Source organism: Piliocolobus tephrosceles, chromosome 15 (genome assembly GCF_002776525.5).
Source record: "Piliocolobus tephrosceles isolate RC106 chromosome 15, ASM277652v3, whole genome shotgun sequence".
In the NCBI taxonomy this organism is placed as follows: domain Eukaryota; kingdom Metazoa; phylum Chordata; class Mammalia; order Primates; family Cercopithecidae; genus Piliocolobus; species Piliocolobus tephrosceles.
Window position 1 is genome coordinate 26,755,881 of NC_045448.1, and position 15,946 is coordinate 26,771,826.

The 15,946-nt window shown below is 53.7% G+C and overlaps 1 protein-coding gene across 1 annotated transcript in view; it reads left to right on the forward strand.

Annotated features, from left to right (window-relative positions):
- The first annotated feature begins 927 nt into the window (after window positions 1-927).
- Window positions 928-15,946, forward strand: part of KCNK3 (potassium two pore domain channel subfamily K member 3) — a 41,554-nt gene continuing 26,535 nt past the window's right edge. Inside the window, exon 1 of the mRNA XM_023230035.2 lies at window positions 928-1,365. Coding sequence (XP_023085803.1) covers window positions 1,083-1,365 — 283 coding nt within the window. The 5' untranslated portion in view covers window positions 928-1,082. The remainder of the gene's footprint in view (window positions 1,366-15,946) is intronic.

The window sequence follows — 15,946 nt, forward strand, 5'->3', positions numbered from 1 at the left end:
AACCATGGGAGCCGGGACAGCCTGGAAGCCCCTAGGAGCAAAGCAGGAGGCCTAGACTCCCAGCCTGTGCCTTGTCAGCCAGTTCCAAGAACTGTGCTGACCTGGGAAGGCACATATTGCCTGAGAACAGGGCTTTCCCTTGGGTGTCAGCTCATGTGTGCCCAGGTCCACAGCTGGGGCCTGCCTTCTTCCAAGACAGCCAGAGTCTGGCCCAAGGGAGGAAGGAGTGTGGCCTGGGAGGAAGGAACGCTTGGCTGAGTCCCAGTGCTGTCACGAAATGACTGCGTGTCCATGCGTGCCACTTGACCTCTCTGGGCCTCCGTTTCCTCATCCATAGGATAAGGGCAGGACAGCGAGGCCCCAAGTCCCTCCTGGCTGCAACATGCTGTGATGAGGGTGGAGGGTGGGGTGGGGAGGGGCTCGCTCTGCCTTCCTTGCCTTCCTGTCTGTTTCTGTGTCATTAGTTTATCTCCAGCAATCCAGGCCTCTCTGTCTCAGTCTGTTGCTCTCTCTATTTCCATCTTTTGCTCTGTATTTTTCTGCCCGCCTCTCTTCTTTTTCTGTCTGAGTACACCTCTGATTTTATCTCCTCCTCTGTCACACAGCCCCCTTCCCTCAGTCCTACACTGCCTTTCTCCCATTCTCCGTAGTTATCAGCGTTTCGCTGTCTAGTTTTCTGTCTCCCGGGCTCGCTCTCTCTCTCTCTTTCTCTCTCTCTGTCCTGCCCGGGCTCTCCCACGGCCGCCCCTCCCGTCCCCTCCGCCAGCCCCCCTCCTCCCTCCTCGGCGCGTCTCCCCAGTCCTTATTTGGCTGGGCGGGAGGGCTGGCGGGAGGAGGCGGCCTGCGGGCGGGGGGCGGGGGGGCGGGCGCGGGGCCTGGCGGAGGAGGGCGGTGGGTGGTGCTGAAGGGACAGCTCCGCGGCGGCGGCAGCGGCGGCGGCCCCGGGCGCGGAGCGGGTGCCCGGCGCGGAGAGCGGCGAGCGCAGCCATGCCCCAGGCCGCCTCCTGGGCAGCAGCAGCGGCGGCCGGGGCCGGGGCGCGGGTCGGGGGCGCCGGGGGGCCGGCGGCGGCCCGGGCGGGACGATGAAGCGGCAGAACGTGCGCACGCTGGCGCTCATCGTGTGCACCTTCACCTACCTGCTGGTGGGCGCCGCGGTCTTCGACGCGCTGGAGTCGGAGCCCGAGCTGATCGAGCGGCAGCGGCTGGAGCTGCGGCAGCAGGAGCTGCGGGCGCGCTACAACCTCAGCCAGGGAGGCTACGAGGAGCTGGAGCGAGTCGTGCTGCGCCTCAAGCCGCATAAGGCCGGCGTGCAGTGGCGCTTCGCCGGTTCCTTCTACTTCGCCATCACCGTCATCACCACCATCGGTAACGGCTCGCCGGGCGGGGGGCGGGAATCCAGGGCTGGGCGCTGGGCTCCCGGAGTCATCCAGGGACGACTGGGGCTAGGGGCAAGGGCTCCCCCGAGAGGGGCTGGGCGCCGAAACCCGCGCTCGCAGAAACCCGAGTTCAGTCTGGCGTGTATGCTCCGCGGGGACGGGACTCGGGAAGGCGTCGATTCCTGGCTCCGGACCTGACTCTCCAGCCGGGCCAGCCCTAACTTGGCCCTGCCAGGTTACAGAGGCCCCCAGGGACTCCGAAGTGTGTGAGAGAGGCAGGGGCGACCGGCGGAGGCTCGGGCAGGAGGGGTGTGGCCGGACCAGGCCCTGGAACAGGGCGCTGAGTGTGAGCGGCGGGAGCGCGCCACTGCTCCCTGTCCCTGCGGATCGGCTTCCACAGCCTAGCAGGTCTACACCTGCTGGGCTCCGGGGAGGCATGAGGATGCCGGAATGCGGCACTTCGGGGCACTCGGGGCCACCCTATAACGGCGGCTGTGAGTGTACGTGTGTCTGCGTGTTTCAGCTCCAGGAGTTTGGTCGCCACCAGTCAGTGCCTGTGATTTTCTTAGAGCGGCAGAACTGGTGTGGGAAGCCAGATCCGGCCTTGTCAGCCTTCTCTGCTGTCCCAGCAAAACAGTCACCTCACAGAAATGACCCCAGTTCTCCTTTCCAAGCCAGGGCAGATCACCATGTAGGAGGCCACACTACACCCAGACTGTCCGACAACACAGGCATAGGCACACAGGCACACAGGTACACACAGGCACTCACAGGGTACACACAGGACAGTCACACACAGGCACACACACAGGCATACACACACACAGAATGCATAAGCGTCCAGGAAAGGAATCTCTAGCCAGGCCCTTGGTGGTGCTATTCAAAACTGTCCAGATGGGAGTAACACCTTACCTGTCCCCAACACCCTATGATTCCAGCCCAGCTCCAACACTACTGTGCTATATGACCTTGGGCAAGTCCCTTCCCCTGCCTGGGTCTCAGGCTCACCTCCAGACAAGGAGGGGTGGCCGAAATGATCTCAAGAGCTCCTCCCCAGCCCTGACGTGCTTGGATTCTGAGATGAAACTCACCTTCCCCCAAAGCCCATTGAGATGCCTCCAGAAACAGTTTCCTCCGTCTTTACCGTTCCCTCTCCTCTCCCTAGTCCCCTTCCCTGCTTTGGTCAGGCTCCCAGGGGTTCACTGCCATTTAGTGTAGCCCATGAAGATAGTATTGTTTTCCTGAGAGTCAACAGGAGCTGAGGTAGTAAAAGACAAGACTGGATGCTATTCCTGCTGTCTGTCCACTGCAGGACGCTGTTCCAAGAATCTACTGCTCCCTGGGGACCATGGGGAGCTATGCTGTGTCGTTTCTGGATTCTTCTCTTGGAAGAGGGAGGAAAGGGCCCTGGGAGTGGATGCAGCCCAGCTGGGGCACCTCTGGGTCCTACTGATCCTGTGAGTTTAGGGTGGATGATTAGATTTAGGTCTGACCAAAGAGGAGCCCGCCTCCTGAAAAAGACCAGCCCAGGTTTGGTCTGCAGTCTCCTCCATTCTCACTTTCCAGGATACTACTCCTTGCCGAATACTACTTGCCAGGATTTCAGTAGCTGTTTAGCTGTCTGGAGAATCAGGAGAATCAGACTGAGCATCCTCGGACCCTCTCTCTCCCTCTTTTCCACACATCAAGCCTTCACGTGTGTCCCCTTTCCTTCTCAGGCCCATGGTCCCCAGCTTCATAGTAACCTCCCAGCTGGCCTCCCTGCCTACCCCACAGCAAGGCAAGCTTCCCTGGACAATGCTGCCAGAAAGAAAAACTCAGCTGTCACCAAACCCATTCCCTTCTTGGAATCACTCAGTGGCTCTCTGCTGTCCATGGAATCTGGTCTATGATCCTTATCTCAAATTTTGAGGATCTCTATACCTGGCTCCAACCTCTATATCTGACTTCACATCTCACTTCTTACTTATGTGATCCCTCTCAACAGTTGCCAACCTGTCTTCTGAGAATACCTTAAGTATGTCCGTCTGGCATGCTTTTTTCTCTACCCTTTTTCTTTTCTTTTCTTTTCTTTTCTTTTTTCTTTTTTTGAGAGAAAGAGTCTCACTCTGTCTCACCCAGGCTGGAATGCAGTGGTATAATCATAGTTCAGCACAACCTCAAACCCCTGGGCTCAAGTAGTCCTCTCACCTCGGCCTCCCAAAGTGCTGGGATTACAGGTGTGAGCCACTGTGCCTGGCTCTACCTTCTATTTATCTTGTCCATGCTAACCTTCCAGGTCCAGCTCAAATCCCACCTCCTCCTCAAAGCCTCCCAGGCCACTGTTCTGGACAACTGCAGGTCTCACTGGCAGGATGATCTGGGTGACACATTGTTGGCTGTTTTGAATGGTTATTTACATTATAGGAGAAGTGTTTTGTCTCTTTGACCACACTGTACTTAATCTCCATGTGGGCAGGACCCTGCAGGTCCTGTCTCTATTCTCCAAGTACCAGCATAGTACCCAGAGGCTGTGAACACACACAGAATGCTATTGATGGGTTTAAGGTGTGCAGAAATGAAAGGGCAGCATCCTTCCCTCCACTGCTGCCATTTCCCAAAGTGCTTGCAATCCTCACCAAGAGAGATGCTAAAAGCCATGAGGGGAGAGGCAAACAGAGTGCGGTTCCGGTGATTATTTATTTATAAAGTGCTGGGCAAGAGGAAAGACAACATCAGACCACCACCCTGGTTCCGTGGGGGCCCCAGCCTGGCACTGCTGCCTCCCTTCACCACCTGACCTTCCTGGCTTTGTGTTGCCTTCCACTGCAGCTATGCCACCTTGCTGGAAGCTGTCCACAGGGTCTCTACTCTAAGAAAAACCTATCTGGGCCGTGATCAGATGGTTGGAAGGGGCCCTAAGTTAGGCTGATTCTGGCCCCAAACCCAAGGGCAGCAGCCTGTGTTCACCGAATCCCTTTGAAAACATGAATGAATCTCATTCTGATACCAGGTGTCCCATTGGGATGGAATAATGACAGCAGCTCCCATCATTTGGTACGTTAGTGATCACAACGTACTTGCATCTCATGTCATGATTCTCAGTCTTCACAACTTGGCGAAGTTGCCGGGCAGGTATTGTTAGCTCTGCTGTTTGGATGAAGGTGTGAAGGCTCAGGGAAGGGAAGCATCTCCCCCTGTGTCACCCAGCTGGTGAGCAGCAGAGTCGGAGTGGGAAGCTGGGTCTTCTGACTCCAAGCCCAGTGCTCTTTCCCTGCTGGTCTTTTGGCTGCTTCCTTTGCCTCCATATGCTATGAAGCTCAGACCCAGCCAGGCCTGACACAGCCAAGCCGTGCTCAGTGATGCCAGTTCACAGGGTGCTCATGCGCAGCCCTGATTGGTTGGAGGTCGGCAGGGTCTGACTTAGTCATTCACCTGGTTAGTCACTGTCTCCACTGGCTGGAAGGATTCCTCCAGCTCCCTATCCTTGGCCTCCCAGCCAGGAAACCCTTCCTTAGCTGGTGCCCTAAGTTCACCCAACACTAATAGAAAGTCATTTCTTAGGAAGTCTTAATCTCTTTAGCTGTTGAGTCATTAAACTCCTCCAGGGCCCAAGCCTCATCTATTCATAGCCCAGAGGCTGTCAGAGCAGGAAGGGGCTTCGGAGATCAGCTGGTACCACCCCCTGCTCTCACAGATAAGGAGCCAGACAAGTGACAGAAACCACACAGTCAGAGGGTAGCAAAACCGGACCCCCAGTCCCCTACTCCTTCTACTTGTTCAGGATACTTATTCATTATTTTTATTAACAACAGCAGCACCAACAACAATAACAATGGCAGCAAAAATTTATTATTTACTCTGTGGCAGGCTCTATGCTAGACGCTTCATTTGTACCTCCTTATTTAATTCTCTCACCAACCTCTCTAGATGGGCACTATTACCCCCATTTTTCAACTGAGGAACCTGAGGCTCTGAGGGTAGATGACTTCCCCATGGTCTGAGGCCTTGGAAGCACGACGCTTGCCCAGATCCTATTGGACCTCTCTGACTCTCCTGCCCTGGATTTTTCACAAATTCTTTCTTCATTTCAAGAGCCCATTCCACACTGGGTGCGGTGGCTCACACCTGTAATCCCAGCACTTTGGGAGGCGGAGGCGGAGGCAGACAGATCACTTGAGGCCAGGAGGCCGAGACCAGCCTGGACAATATGGCAAAACCCAGTCTCTTCTAAAAATACAAAAATTAGCTAGGCATGGTGGTTCATGCCTCTAGTTCCAGCTACTCAGGAGGCAGAGGCATGAGAATCACTTGAACCCAGGAGGTGGAGACTGCAGTGAGCCGAGATCGTACCATTGCACTCCAGCCTAGGGCACCTAGAAGCCAAGGCTTGCCTTTTCCCCAACAAAGCCCTCCCCAGAAGCAGGGGGCCTCCTGCTCCAGCACACTCCATTCAGGCCTACTGCTTCCCACACCCTGGCCCCTGACAAAACCAGAGGACTTGTCACAGCTGTGCCCAGCACCCGCCATGGGCACCTGCCATGGGCTCACAGGTGCCCATTCTCCCACTGCTGGTCCTGGGAATCTTTTTGGCTCTAAGGCAACAACAAAGAGACCAGGTGATTGATACACTGATGGAGCTGGGGCAGAAAACCTTCTGTTCCGCTCTTTCCCCAGCTTCCAGCCTGTGCTCAGTTGAGCACCACCTCCCGTCGCCCACTACATGGCCTAAGAACCCTTAGACTGTGAATTCAAGCAGGTGATTCACGAGGAAACCTATACTTTTTACATCTTTTCAAGAAGAAAAGTACAGATGTGACCTGCCACCCCCAAAATCCCAGAAGTCCTAAAATAAGAAAAGGAAACATTAGCAATCTTCCACACACCCAGAGAGGTGAGCAGCTTATCCACCCTCACACAGAGAGCTGAGAGTATGACCCTGATTAGAAGCCAGGCCTTCCAGTGCCCACACGGGCATTCTCTGCATCCTCCAGCGTGTCCCCCACACCCCACCATCTCTCTTAGCACTCAGGCCTCTGGCAGCTCATCACTCCACTGTTTGAGGCCTCCTTTGACTTTCCAAGGCGAAGGAAGGCCAGCCCAGCCTAGGAAAGTCCCGGCACCCACCTCAGTTGGCATTTCCTTCCTGCCCACAGGCTAGCCTGTGGGCGTGCTTCGACCCCACAATTTCTGCAGGGCAGCGGAGGAACATAGGCACTGACTTGGAAGCCAGAGTGCCTGGGTTCATCTCAATCCACCCTACCCCCACTCCCCTACCGCCACTAGCTGTATGTCCTTGGACACATTATCTAATCTCTCTGAGCTTGTTTTGTCATTTACAATATGGGGATAATAATATCTGCCTGCCAGGATTAAATGGGATTATGAAAAGAAAGTGCCTAGTACAGAGAAGGTACTTAATAATCTGCCATTATTATTGTTATTAATACTATTGTTTGTGTATTGTTACTTGCCTTACCAAGGAACTGCTCTGTCTCCCAAGGGTTACCATGACCACGGCTACTTCTGCTGCTTCCTAACGAGTGGGAACAGTGGGGTTGGGGGCCAGGAGACTGCCACACCCCTTCCCCTTATCTTTCCAATCCCACTCACCACCCCCCATCTCCCCACTCCTCAGCCATGCCTGGTGTCTCCCTAACTGTTCAGGCTCCTGCTCCTCCTAAGGGCAGAAAGCTAGCCAGGGGCTGGGTGTGGTGGCTCACACCTGTAATCCCAGCACTTTGGGAGGCTGAGGTGGGCAGACCCTGCAGAAAGTGTATTCCCAGCACTTTGGGAAGCCGAGATGGGCAGATCGCCTGAGGTCAAGAGTTTGAGACCAGCCTGGCCAACACGGTGAAACTCTACCTCTACTAAAAATACAAAAATTAGCTGGGCATGGTAGCACGCACCTGTGATCACGGCTATGCAGGAGGCTGAGGCAGGAGAATCATTTGAACCTGGGACGCGGAAGTTGCAGTGAGCCAAGATTGTGCCACTGCACCGCAGCCTGGGCAACACAGCAAGACTCTGAGAAAGAAAGGAAGGAAAGGAAAGGAAAGGAAAGGAAAGGAAAGGAAAGGAAAGGAAAGGAGGAAGCAAAGAAGCAAGGAAAGAAAGAAGGAAAGACAGAAGGAAAGAAAGAAAAGCAAGCAAGCTAGCCAAGGAGAGAGGTACATGGTGGTAGGAGAAACTATGGAGTGTGTTTGGCCAGAGATCTTTCTGACTCTGCCATGCCTCCTGTCTAGAGGTCCCATTTCCATGCATCACCATTAGAGGCTGGAGGCACAGAGAGAGTGGGGGTGAGAACAGGACATAAATAGAAGACACACGCCTGGCCACAGTGGGGACAGGACAAACACAATAAGTATTTTCAAAGCAAACATAAACAAGCACAGATGAATGTAGTGCAAATCACCACTATAAACAGCTTTCAGCTGGCTGCACAAACGGTGAATCTGTGAGTTGATTTTGTAATTAAAAAAAAATGTAGAAATGATTTCCCTGCAGTCAGCCAGCAGCAAGTGGAGACCAGGCTCTAACTGAGACCACTGTGGGTCTAGGCCAAGCTCAGTGGAGACCCAGGACAGGCACTCCCTTTTTCACTCCCTCTCCACCTTGGACACAGGGAACGGATAACTGTCTGTAACAGGCCAGGCGCTGTCCACAACATTTCCTGTCACCAGAATCCCCACATTGCTCCAGGACCACAGGCGGCATCATCCTGCACAGTCAAGGAAAAGGATGCTCAGAGAGGTTCATAAATCTGTGCAGGACCCTACAAATATAAAATGACAGCACCAGGACTTGCACCCAGGTCTGTAGGGAGTATTTCTTCATGGAATCATGCAACCCCCACTCCCCATGGAGCCTCTGTGATTCCTTCTATGTGAACACAGCTAGCGTGGTGGATGGGTACCAGGGTCTATGCAGGGTGCTTAGTTGTGGGCTCAGTTTCAGGGTCTCTTGCCCTCAGAACTATGGATAGAGCATTTAGCCCAAAGACAGAACAGAATTTTAGCTCCAATCCTCTCAGTTCACAGTGTAGAGACTAAAATCCAGGCTGGAGAAGGGGCTTGCTAAAGGTCACGCTTACAGTTATTAACAGAGCTGGGCATAGAGCCCTGTTTCCTGACCCCTCCGCCAGCCTCTGGTCCTCAGAGAGCCACATGACAAATGTCTTTCATGGCAGCACAAAGAGCAGTCAATCGCCCAGCTGGTGCCACTGCCTCCCTGTCTGTCCACATTCTCTCGTTGTCCAGAAACTGCTCATGCTACAGCAGCTCCCAGGTGGCTCCCAGAGACCTTCCCCTCAGCTAGAGCCATCATCCCCAAGCTACTGCCATAAGTCACACCTTCACTTTCCCATTTGCTAGAGCCAACCTCAACTGCGGCCTGGAGCCACAGCTCCAGTTGTCCTGGGCTGGTGGCCTTTCTGGCTGGGCCTGACATCCCATCCTCACCTTTCACAAAAGCAAGTTCCTTACTACCCCTGCTTCCTCCAGTGACACAGCAAAGATCCCATAGTGAAGGGGCCACATGGCTGCCAGGAATGTGGGGCAGGAGGCTGCCCTTGGTGCTAGAGAGGTCTTAGACAAATTGTTTGCTGCTGCTGCTTCTGCTTCCTCTTCATCATCATCATCATCATCATCATCACCTCTCTCTCTCTCTCTCTCTCTCTGTCTTTGCTGGCTCTGTGATCATGGAAGGAGCAGATACTTCCCTGGTATACCTGAGTCATCCCATCTGTATAGAGGAGGCAATCCACAAGGAACTGAGGAGGCCAGCTCAGCAATGCACAGTTCTCTAAGTCAATACTTCTCAAACTAATCCGCAGGGAATAACCTGGTTGATCTGGTGTAAATGCAGAATCTGAATCAGCAGGTCTGGGGCAGAGCCTGAGATTCTACATTTCTAAAAAGCCCCCAGGGGACACTGATGCTGTGGATCGGATCCATGGTCCACATTTTGAATAGCAAGGATCTAAAGAACCTGGAGACCTGACATCTGGGAATAGCCATGAGGTGTGTGGACCACAGTTTTAAGAAAAGGAACTTCTGCAGCTGGAAAAGCCCTTGGGAATCTGGTGGTAAAATGTCAGAGCTGAGGTCCCAGGAGCTGTGACCGCTTCCCTGAGGCTGGAGCAATGCTGTGTCTTGCCCCATAGGAGCCAGCTACAGGGCCTGGGTGGAGTCACGTGCTGTGGCTGGTACCATGAGGTAGAAGAAAGGGAAGTGGAGAGGGTGGATGGAAAGGGAGGGGAGAAGTGGAGAAGGGCTTGCCTCATGAGGAGGCTGGGGAGCAGGGGACCACTGGTCCTCATTTGTTGCCATTTCCTCCCCTGTCTACCAGGAAGGCACCTTAGATCAAAGGAGAACTGGTACCCCAGAGATTAAACATTAGGGTGGGAAACTGACTCCTCCCTCATGGCATCAGCCTGTCTTAGTTTGGGCTGCAATCATAAATTACTGTAGACTGGGGGCTTGAACAACACACATTTTAAAAAAACTTTTATTTTGCTGGGCGTGGTTGCTCACGCCTGTGATCCCAACACTTTGGAGGCCAAGGAGGGCAGATCACTTGAGGTCAAAAGTCTGAGACCAGCCTGGCCAACATGGTGAAACCCTGTCTCTACTAAAAATACAAAAATTAGTGAAGCGTGGTGGCGCATGCCTGTAGTCCTAGCTATTCAGGGGGCTGAGACAGGAGAATCACTTGAACCTGGGAGCTGGAGGTTGCAGTGAGCCAAGAAAGCGCCACTACACTCCAGCCTGGGTGACAGAGAGAGACCCTGTCTCAATCAATCAATCAATCAACAAAAATGTTTATTTTAAGTTCAGGGACACATATGCAGGTTTGTTATATAGGTAAACCTGTGACATGGGGGTTTGTTGTACAGACTATTTCATCACCGAGGTACTAAGCCTAGTACCCATTAGTTATTTTTCCCAAACCTCTCCCTCCTCCTACCCTCCACCCTCTAGGAGGCCCCAGGGTGTGGGGCTCCAGTGTCTGTGAGAGTTGGCTTCCTGGTTTACAGATAGCCATCTTCTTACTGTGTCCTCACATCCTCACATGACAGACAGAGAAAGAGAGCGAGAGAGAGTGCTACCAGACACTCACCCTGCTGCAGGCTACAGTGTGGAATGCAGATAGTAGCACAAGACCTGTTTTCTTTGGGCCATGTGTGTATCAAACTGTAAGAGGGACATCAACAACCTGGGGGACTGTCAGAGGAGGGGAGCAGCAGGTCAAATGAGGGACACTTGGTAGGGCAGGCATGGACAGCGTGAATACCAGCTTCAAATATCTGCTGGGCTATTGCGAGGTGAAAGGACCAATCTTGTTCTGAATGTGTCCAAGGGGTTGAACCAGCAGCAGTGGGTAAAGTTCATAGAAAGTCTTGATTTAGTTCACTGTAAAGCAGAACTTGTTAAAATTGAACCAAAGACGAATTGAACTGCCTCAAGAGGTAGTGAGCTTCCCATTACAGGAAGTATACAAACAGACACTGGATGGACGTACTGCAGAAGCCACTTGTGTCAGCCAGGGTTCCACCAGAGAAGCAGAACTAGTAGGAGATACATATTAAGAGATGTATTGCAAGGAATTGGCATATAGGCTGGTAGGGACTGGCTTGGCAAATTTGAGATCCATAGGGCAGGCCATCAAGAAGGAAAGGTTAGGCTGGGGGCGGTGGCTCATGTCTGTAGTCCCAGCACTTTGGGAGTCAAAGGAGGGTGGATCACTTGAGGTTGGGAGCTCGAGACCAGCCTGGCCAACATGGTGAAACCCTGTCTCTACTAAAAACACAAAAATTAGCCGGGCGTAGAGGTGGGTGCCCATAATCCCAGCTTCTCAGGAGGCTGAGGCAGGAGAATTGCTTGAACCTGGGAGGTGGAAGTTGTAGTGAGCCCAGATTGCACCACTACATTCCAGCCTGGGTGACAGAGTGAGACTCTTGTCTCAAAAAAAAGAAGGGCAGGCTGGAGCTCTCTTCAGTTTGTGGTAAAACTGCTGTCCACAGGCAGAATTTCTTCTTCGAGGGAGCGTCAGCTCTGCTCTTAAGGCTTTCAACTGATTGTATTAGGCCACCCAGATTATCTAGGATAATCTCCCAAACTTAAAGACAACCGATTATGGACTTTAATCACATCTACAGAATGTCTTCACAGCAATCCTAGATTGGCGTTGGATTGAACAACTAGGGGCTTTAGCCTAACCAAGATGACACATCAAAAAGACTGTCACACTACCCATATATCCCACTGAGAGTCACAATAAATGGCTTTTAAATTTCTTCCCAACCCTGAGATGCTTTGATTTCTTGATCTTCAAAAGGGCAGCATGGAGAGTTAAGGCACCCAGAGTGGGACTCAGGAGCATCCTTGGGGCCCTCAGGCCCTCTAGGTCCCCTTCCAAATCGAATTGGCTTCAGCCTTCCTTTCAGTTCAGTTAACCAAAGATCATTTGAGATGTCCCGAGATCTCCTGTGTGCCAGGCACTATGTGAGGCATCAAGAGAACAAAAAACTCCCAGCACTTTGGGAGGCCGAGACAGGCGGATCACGAGGTCAGGAAATCGAAATCAACCTGGCTAACACGGTGAAACCCCGTCTGTACTAAAAAATATGAAAAACTAGCCGGGCGAGGTGGCGGGCGCCTGTAGTGCCAGCTACTCCGGAGGCTAAGGCAGGAGAATGGCGTAAACTCGGGAGGCGGAGCTTGCAGTGAGCCAAGATCGCACCACTGTACTCCAGGCTGGGTGACAGAGCAAGACTCCGTCTCAAAAAAAAAAAAAAAAGAGAACAAAAAACTAAGACCTAGAGCCTTCCCCAAGGAGACTTGGGTCTAGTGGAATCCTGAAAAGCACAAGTTGTACGGTGCACATGCTAAATCCAAGTAGAGTGACCCAAAGAGGGGTCTGAGAAGGTGTCCAGGGACAGGCTTGAATGATGAGTGAGGGCTTCAGAAGGTGAAGATCAGCAGCCAGATCTTTCTGGGGTGAACATGACACAAGCCAGGGCATGAGCGTGCCCAAGGAAAGGCACTCGTGAGCAGACCCTGGAGGGCTCTGGACTCTGGTGGGTGGACTTGAGTGGACAAGCACTGTAAGGCAGAGGATGGGCCCGATCTGTGCGCCCCTGCCTGAGTCCTGACCAGTGAATGCCCCCATGACCCCAGTTAAAGCAGTGAATGCCCTGTGATTCCAGTTGAACCCAAGGGTAATGGTGACCTGAATCCTGATTGCCTCACTTCCCGCCCACCCTGCTCACCCAGCAGCCCACAGTTAGCCCCCAGGAAGTTTTTGGCTACCTTACCCCATTTCCTTTTCTGGGCCAAAGGTCCACTCTGAAACTCACACCAAGCACAGTTTTGTTGACAGCTTGCAGGAGCACAGCAACAGCGCTGAGCTGAAGAGGATGCTGTCATCCAACACTGAGTGCATAGCTTCTGCATGGACAATCCCAGGCCCTGCTCTCAGACCCCTTTTCTCTCCCCCACACACCCCCACAAGTCTTAATTTCTGGATCCCAAGTGTACCCTCCTTGATTTCTGCTCTGGGCTCTGAGGCTTGGCATGGACTCAGTGTCCCTCATCAGGAATGCACAGGGCCTCTCCTAACCACAACTCCGATTCAGAAATAACCATCTTGGAAACATCCTGAGAGTCACATTCCAGCCCACCAGCCATAAGACCATCCAGGGCTTTCTCCAGGGAACTGAACTGTCAGGCCCCAGTGGGGCAGCCTGGGGAGATCTACACAGGCACTCAGACAGGGGCAGGCCCGCTCCTCCAGGACGAGGTCTAGGCCCCCTGCCTGGGCAGAGGAGATTCCCTGGGGCTTTGAGGGCAGACAGTTCCAGGCAGAGTGAGCCTCCGATCAGCGCAACAGATGGATCTGCCCTGGGCTGTTCCACACAGATCTTACACCCAACGTGGAGCAGCCACTCCTCAGGCAGCCTGCCTCTGTTACTAGGGTCATGAACTAAGGTTGGCATTCATCAGGAGGTGACTCTGGACTGAGCCTTTTACAGGCATTACCTCGTCCAATCCTCATGGCTGCCCTAGGAGGGAGGCATTGTTTTCTTTCTTTCTTTTCTTTTCTTTCTTTCTTTCTTTCTTTTTTTTTTTTTTTGGAGGCAGGATCTCACTGTGTCTCCCAGGCTGGAGGAGCGCAACCACGATCATGGCTCACTGCAGCCTTGACCTCCCTGGCTCAAATGATCCTCCCACCTCAGCCTCCCAAGTAGCTAGAATCACAGGCATGTGCCACCACACCCAGCTAATTTTTAAATTTTAAGTAGAGACAGAGTCTTTCTATGTTGCCCAGGCTTGTCTCAAACTCCTGGGTTCAAGAGATCCTCCCATCACGGCCTCCCAAAGTTCTGGGATTACAGGTGTGAGCCACTGCGTGTGGTGTGGAGGCAGTATTATAATCCTCATTTTACAGATGAGAACACTGAGCCTCAGGGGGTTGGGGGATGTGTCCAAAGTCATGCAGCTGGCAAATGGCAGAACAGGGATATGTTAAACACTCGGTCATCGAGTGTCTCTTCTGAGCCTCATATCAACCCCAAGGTGTAGGCATCATTATTCCTACTTTGCCAACAAAGAAATTGGACTTGAGAGATAAGGTCACTTCCTGTGATCGAGGGCCAGTGAATGTGGGAGCCAGAGTCCAGTCCAGACTTCCCAACCTTAACACTGAGCTTCTCCCCTGCCCACCCCAACCACGAGTGCCCTTGCCCCCTTGACAGTGGCAGAAAACAGGTCATTCCCATAGTAAGGATGTAAGGATGTTAGAGATGTCACAGAGGGTTGTGTCAGCCTATGAGGGGCAAAAAGGCAGTGTCGGGGGCAGGGGCAGTTGTCACAGAATGGCTTTGGTTCCCAGCCTTTGTCCGTACCATCCCGCAGATGGGAATCTGAGACTAGAATGGGGACAGAGTGACAGTTCTTAACAGTGGCCACTGAGTGGAGAGGGGCCCTTGCTGAGGGTGACTTGTGCAACTCACCTGCTCCCTGGTATGGAGATGGGGGGGTGGGGGGCAGGTCAGACGGCCCTTGTGTGTTGAGTAGGGAGGTTGTCCCTGTAGCAGCAGTTGCTGGAGCCAGAGTCATGAGTATGAGGACCCTGCCCACGGGAGTTAATTCATTAGGGCTGAGGTGAGCCCAGGAGGCTTCAAGTCTGAAGGACCCCCCGGCGATTGGAATCTGCAGCCGGGATGGGGTTGATGGAGAAGAGAGCTTGTTGGGATCTGCATTCCATACTTGGGAGGCTGGGCCACTCACCAGCTGCTAGAATTTTCTTTCTGGCTGTCCTTGGCGTCTCAGAAACGTGAAAAGGTGGCTGAGGAAGATCTTCGCTCATTCTCAAGCCAAAGCTCCCAGGGTGAGCCAGGTGACCAAGACATCAGGAGTCAGTGGGTGGCCCCAGGAGAAGGTTGTTTCCCCTGCCCCCAGAGGAGGAGCCAGAGAGGGCCTCAGTAGGGTTCCTGGGGTCCTGGGGACAGGCTGTGTCTTTCACTTCATGGCTTTAGTTCTCACTGCCTGCTCTCAAACAACCCCAGGGAAGGGGGTCAGACCAGGGGAGGCCCCTTCCACTGGGAACAAATCTGGGGTTGCGGCCAGGCTGAGCCAGGGTGCACCCCTCTTCAGCGTGAGTCTGAGTCATGGGTTTTCCACCATGAGGGTCAGGCAATGTAAGACCCTCCAGGGCTTCCCAGGGCTCTGGAGCAGGGGCCCCTCTTGTCCTTAGTCCACTTTCAGGAGGGGCCAGAGAGAGAAAACCTGGAACCAAACTCAGTGGCAGCCCTCCTCTTGCATGCCGTGCCCAGCTCAGTGCCCTGGAGCACTCATCTGCCAAGCACCCATCTGCCCAGGCTCCAAAGAGGCTGTGCTGTCTCCTGCCTGCTTCCAGGGTATGGGCCAGTGAACTCGTAGAGACAGGCATCGTGTCCTTTCTTGGAGCTGTGACTGGGCCAAGGAAAGAGGGAATCCAGCCTCCTCCACTCCTCCTCTGCTCCCACCTGGCTGTGAAACCTGGGACGAGTCATACCTGCCCCTGGCCTTGTCTGTAAGGGACTGGGCTGGTGGCATCTAAAGCCCTTCCAGTTGGGGCCATCTCTGTTGCACCTGCCCTGGCCTCCCCTCCATCCCTCCGGAGCAGCATGCTACCCAGGATTACGCTCTTGTCCCCGCTTCACCCCATGCTGTCCGAGCCCTGGAGGGACTTCCTCTGTGTCCAGTCCCAAGAATAGAGCTCTGTCGAGGACCTCCAAGTCACCCCTTTCTGGAAAGAGAGCATTTTTTTGAGTGTGGCTGAGGTCCTGCTTATCAACACAGCGAGTCCACTGCCCCAGCCCCTGGGGCTGCTGGAATGCAGGAGCCTCCCACCCGGACAGGGTCAGCTGCTCATGGCTCCCACAGTAGTCCCTGGAATGGAGTGCGGGAGGGAGCACTGGTGCTGAGGGCAGGCTGATCCCAGCCACTGCCTTCTGACAGGGAGTGGCCAGGAGCGAGGCTGCAGACACAGCTTTGTTGCACCCCAGCTGGCCCAGGATGAGTGAACTGGCGGCCAGTCCTGCCATC